At 42.6% G+C, this 6,000-nt stretch overlaps 1 protein-coding gene across 15 annotated transcripts in view; it reads left to right on the forward strand.

The window, feature by feature from the left end:
- Spata7 (spermatogenesis associated 7) overlaps positions 1-2,145 on the forward strand; it is a 56,518-nt gene extending 54,373 nt beyond the window's left edge. For all 15 annotated transcript variants that reach the window (XM_008843785.3, XM_029568619.1, XM_008843786.3 and 12 more), the window contains 2 exons: positions 1,195-1,252; positions 1,478-2,145. In XM_008843785.3, the coding sequence (XP_008842007.1) occupies positions 1,195-1,252; positions 1,478-2,023 (604 nt within the window). In that variant the 3' untranslated portion in view covers positions 2,024-2,145. The remainder of the gene's footprint in view (positions 1-1,194; positions 1,253-1,477) is intronic.
- The last annotated feature ends 3,855 nt before the right edge of the window (positions 2,146-6,000 follow it).

Raw genomic sequence — 6,000 nt, forward strand, 5'->3', positions numbered from 1 at the left:
TTTAAAATTATGCTGTAGAGCTGGGCCTGGCATGAGTTCAAAATGCATGTCTTCGTACTGAAAGATGCTCAAAGTGTATCTAGTTGATAAAAAAAAGAAATGTAGGTACCCATAGTATATGATGTTTAATTCAACTTGGGGAAATGTACAAGCATAGAAAACACTGGTGTGAATGTTTCAGAATGTTGACAGCAGCTATGAAGGATACAAGTTTCTTGGTCCTTTTTAAAATTGAACAATATTTCAGAATGCCCACTCTTTAAGGTGGACTCATGATTATGAATGATAATAACTTGACAAATGATCAAGGAAATCAATTGTTTTTCAAAAAACCTGGTAATACATTAATGTGATGCTGGGCATGATGTACTAGAAAGAAAAAGTTTCTTGAAACCAATCACATCTGGGTTAAATTCTGTGAATGGCTTTGTGACCTTAGGGGAGAAGAAACTATCTTAAGAGACATGATTCTCATCCTTACAATGGTTTTCCCAATGCTTTTCACTCTTGACACTGGTTAGAAAGAGAGGTAAAGTGATTGTTTTATGAGCCAAGTGTAGTGGCACACACCTTTAATCCCAGCAGTTGGGAGGCTGGTGGATGTCTGTGCATTCAAGGCCAGCCTGGTCTACACAGTGAGTTCCAGGCCAGATGGGGCCAATATAATTAGACCCTGTCTCAAAAAAAATTACGGGTCTAGCATGAGTATCTGGTACTAACATATAGGTCGCTAAGCAGATTCATCATTGGTGGAATATTTTGGGTATGCTTTAGGAGCCAAGGTGAAACAGCTCTATGAACATTTTCTTTAGGGTTTGGGTTTGAACATGCAGATGTCTGAGAAATGGAGGGGGAGGTATTTTTGGTGTTTGTTTACTGAAAAGACAGCTTTATGGGGATTGTGTGAGTGGGTTTTTGTGCCTCACCTAAAACATTTCATTCATAGAAACAGTACCACCCAGTCTTTCAGAAATGTTGGCATCTATTATGTAATTTGAGGCAAACTCAGCAGAAGCCAGGCTGGCTGCCAGGTTGGAGAACTTGATAGAACAAGATTAATTGCCAGCTTTACAGAGAAAAAGATTCATCTGGAAACCATTTTCAAGCCTTTATTAGTTTTCATATCATGTGGCTGTTGTATATTTAATGATGTTCTGGTTTTAAGATACTAATCTTTTTCTTTATCATTTGCAGGTTTTTAGAACGACTTTTTGAGCGACATATAAAACAAAATAAACATCATTTGGAGGAGGTTTGTCTTTGTTTAGAATTTAGTTCAGGTTTTTCTGTGCTCTCGAAGAATGCATTTAAAAGGGTTTTTTTCCAAACCCCTTGCATTTTTGTCAGGGAAAGGGAGCGGGGGGGGGCGGGCAGGAAAATACTAATCCTGCGGAGACCAGCAGCACTACAGAAAAAGTGATTGTTTTACCAGTTTAGCTAATGTAGTGATCCTCATAATTCTTTCCTTAATCCTAAGGAAAAAATGCGCCGCCTGCTGCATGGTCTGAAAGTTGACTTAGGCTGCACATCTGAGGAAAATCCAGCAAAGCAAAACAATGACAGAATGTCGAATTTACCTGATTTTCAGAAGGCTCTGAATTCAAACCAAAGTGAATTAAACAGTATCCTTCAACTGGAATGTCAGCAATACCAAGAGGCTCTGGACATGTCGTCTATGCCAAAGGATGACAAGATGTTCTCCTTACCAGGCGAGTTTCTGAGGTCCAGCCATAAGCACAAGTGTTCAGAAGACGTTACAGTTAATCAGGTGAATGACGAGACAGATCTTGAAGTTTCAACCTGGGATGAAAATAATCCAGGTATTTCCAACAGCTTGATGGACCAGGAAACCTCTGTGGACATCGTTGAATGTGATAGTGACACCAAAAAGCTTGAGGCATCCAGGGAGTTATGTTGTCTCAGCACATCCCCGTCCCTTCAGTACCCAAGCATCAAAGGTGGCATTAATCATGGCAAGGAATTATCAACTCTCAGAATCATGGAAATGAGCACTGAAGGCTGACCATTGGATCTTCATTAATAAATACTCCACATGGCCAGTAACGCATTATCACTTTTCTTTTCCCTCCTACATGTTAAGATTTCTGTATTTTCAGTGCTACATAATAAATTACCATAAATTTAGCAGCTTGAAACACCACACATTTATTATTAATCCCAGTCTGTGGTCCAGGATCGAAGCACAGCATTGATGGGTCCTCTATTCTTGGGCTCACAAGCAGCAGTCAAGGTGGCTTTCAGGGCTGATCTCACCCAGAGGCTTGACTGATGGGGAATCAGCATCTGGGTTCAGTTCGTGGCAGAATTATTTTTCTTGGAGCTGAAAATCTGAGATGTGAGAGCTTCATTTTTGGCTAACTGGTAGACAGAAGGCTGCCTGCCCTCTCCTTAAGCAGATCACAGAATGGTGACTTGCTTTTTCAAGGCCTAGGAGAGCCACAGAGATTACTAGCAAAATGAAGTGACTCTCCCTCACCTTTGCCGTACTCTTTTGGTTAGAAGCCAGCAAATCACAGGTGTCTCCACACTTAAGGGGTAAGGTACATTACACAAGGGTAAGTAGGAAGCCAGAGGGTAGGGTTCATCAGAGTTACCTGAGGAGCTGTTGGCCACTACTTCAGAAGTTGCTTTGCAGAGGAACATGTTTTACCCAGATGTACTTCATAGGCATTGGGAAATGGCTTATGATCCTGAGTGGTCTTAAAACATTACATCTTGCAATGTTATAATATCTCTGACTTTTTTTCTCAGAAACCTCAAGGACCTTTTTTATCAATGTGGCAGGGTACCTGTCAATTCTTGAAATAGTATCTGTTCTCATGAATATAAACATTTCACCTGTGTGGCAGCTCTCCCTTCCCCTTATGGGTTCATGGGTGGGATCTCAAGATGGCCATGGTGGTACAGGCTTGTAATCCTAGAACACAAAATGCAGAGGCCAGAGGACTGTGCGTTTGACACCAGCCTGTGCAATGGCAGAGACTCTGCCTCAAAGAAAAACAAGAAACCAAATCCAAACAAACGTGTTTTAAGATACCTCTAATTTTGCCTTTTCTACTCTTTTCAATAAGATTGAATATTGAACAGCTGTAATGTGCTAAGTTTTCTGCCAAGACACTGTCAAGGATAAAAAGATACATTAATAACCTAAGCATTCTAAAGACTTAGCAGTGGCCTCCAACTAACCTGTTCTTTCATCATCCTTTGCTTAAACCAGTATTTCCCATACCATGGGAGAGTAGATGTTTTATGGTTTAAGGATGACAAGCTCACCTTATCCCTGAGATGACTGTCACCACTGTCTTTGGGAAGAAACTACGGTGTTGGGGCTGAGTTTCCACCCCTTTCTACCCCAATGCCGGTGTCTCATAATGCAGCCCTTCCTCAACCTTACCTGGCCCTCACTCTTCCCCCCTTAACTTCTGGAACTTGCTGTGTAGCTGAGGATGACTGTACTTCTGAGCCTCCTGCATTCTCATCCTGAGTGCTAGTATTCTAGGCATACGTCACCACACCAGTTCTGTAGGGTGCTGAGCATCAAATCCAGACCTTTGTGCGTGCTAGGCACTCTACCAACTGAGCCCACAACTCCAGCCCCTTCCCTAACTTTCTAAGCAGCATCTTTATCGCTCCTCAGCCTTTTGACCAAGATAAGTGTAGACAGCATCTTTTCCTACCCTTCAGCCATCTTAAATCTCCTAACCACCTCAGCCCAGCCTGGCTGTCCTCATCCACGCCTCTGTTCAGTTCCTGGACTCATCTTTCCTCTGTTGCAGCTTTATTCCACACACCCTCAGCACCTCTGCCCTGTCCGTCTTCCTTGGTGGAACTGCCATCTCTCCGAGGCTTTGTCAGTGACTTTCTGCTCCTCTCAACTCTGTATACACTGCTGTGGCACTGTGGCCATCTTTATGTTCTGACTCTGGATCCAGGTTTCTGTATTTGCAGTGCTGGCCCCATCTTAATGTGTCCCTCAGGACACACTGAGGTTATCCTTTAGCTACTTTTTAAATTTTGTTTTAAAAGATGAGTTGGGGCATGGTGGTACATACCTTTAATCCCAGCACTCAGGAGGCAGAGGCAGGTGGATCTCAAGTTCGAGGCTAGCCTAGTCTTCATAGCAACGTTCAGGCCAGCTGGGGCTACAGGGAGACCCTGTCTCAAAAAGGCCCCCCCCAAAAAATTAAAATGGTTCTTGGGATAGTAAAAGCTGTGTAAGGTAGGATCTAAATAGTGAATTTGGGGGGGGGGGAACTGGCCTAGACTCTTGAAACAGCATCTCAATTTACCTCTTCCCTGCCTCACTCAGCCTGTCTGCCACTCTGAGACTTTAATTGTGCTAACTATGCTTTGAGCCAGATTGCCTTGGTTTGATTCCTCCTGAGATGGATTGTTGAACCTGTTGTCTCAACACTTGGATGAGTATAATTATAGCACCTTAATCCTTGTAAGAATTAAACAAGTTTTATGAGAATTAATACCTACAGGCTGTATTTAAAACACAGCATGCTGCTTTCTTTTAATGTTCTACTTGATGAACCATATGAAGTCCTAGTCTCCTGGTAATTTTATATTTATGTGTATTTGTGTTTTGCCTGCATGTACATTAGTGCACCCCTGTCATGCAATGTCCACAGAGGCCAGAAGAAGGCATCTGATCCCCTGGAACTGGAGTTAAGGACAGCTGGCCTCTATGTGGGTTCTGGGAACTAAACCTGAGTCCTCTGCAAGATCAGCCAATGCTTTTAACTGTTGAGCCATTTCTCCAGCCCCCAAATATATTATTTTCATTTTGTGGGGGGTTATTTTTGTTTGTTTGACAAGGTTGCCCTGTAGCCTCAACTGACCTGGAACTTGCTATGTAGACCAGGCTAGCCTCAATCTCAGAGATCTGCCTGCCTCTGCCTCCAGAGTGCTGGCACTAAAGGCATGCACCACCATGTTTTTTAAGTTTGTTTTTTTTTTTTTATTGTTTTCCTTCCCAGGTCATCTCTCTCCATCCTCCTTTAGGCATCCTGGACTGCTTGAACGTCAGAGGGCCTCCGTTCTGCATGTCTTTTGACTTGCTGTCTGCTCACACCCTTTCCTTCTGCAGTACCTTGGAGCCTTGCTTTGATTGCTCTGACATTCTCTCTGCCTACTCCACCTGAGATCTGGAATATTTCCTATCTACAGTATGAACTATACTGTTCTGTTTATAATCGTCTCTGTACTCTAGATTGTCAGCTCTGGAAGAAAGACCTCTGTCTCTTTGGGTTCCCAAATCATAGTCTACTTAGCACAGTACATTCATTCATGAAGGAAGATGGTTTGAGGAGCAATTTAGTTACAGACCAGGTGGTAGGGAACAGAGGTCAGCCCTTCCTCTTTATACTCTGTAAAATTTCCACTGCAGAGAGGAGAATGTAGCAAATGACTAAGGTACATGAGAATTTCTTCATTTACTCACAGTTTATTTTTTGGAGACAGAGTCTTGCTGCATAGCCCTGACTAGCCTGGAACTCACTATGTGCTCAGACTAGCCTCAAACTCATGTTGAAAATGTCTGCCTTGCTTCTTGAGTACTGGGATCACAGACATGCACCACGATGTACAGCTGCTTCCATTTCAAATGATATAAAAAAGGAATTAGCAACTTCCTTTAGAAAGCTTTGGTTAAAAAGACAAGTTTTCACATCTAATTATTAAGGAGCAAATTTTTATGCTTTGAAGAATTATTTTTAATCATTTTTATTTATATACCCACTTTCCAGGTAGCACCCTCCCATAGCCTTCCCCCCCCACTCAACTAGAGTCCTTATACTCTGATATCCCTGCTACTGTCTACTGTGTTGTCAGCACCCCCAGCCTTTCCCCACTACTTGTCCTTCTGGTGAATCTCGTCAGCCTATCTCGAGGTCTTCGTTTTAGGAGGGTCAGCTGTTCCTCATCTAGCAGTATTCAGCTGTCAATATTCCTTTGGATAAGACTGGGGTCTGC

This window comes from Nannospalax galili, unplaced genomic scaffold (assembly GCF_000622305.1).
Source record: "Nannospalax galili isolate Female #2095 unplaced genomic scaffold, S.galili_v1.0 scaffold500, whole genome shotgun sequence".
Taxonomy (NCBI): Eukaryota; Metazoa; Chordata; class Mammalia; order Rodentia; family Spalacidae; genus Nannospalax; species Nannospalax galili.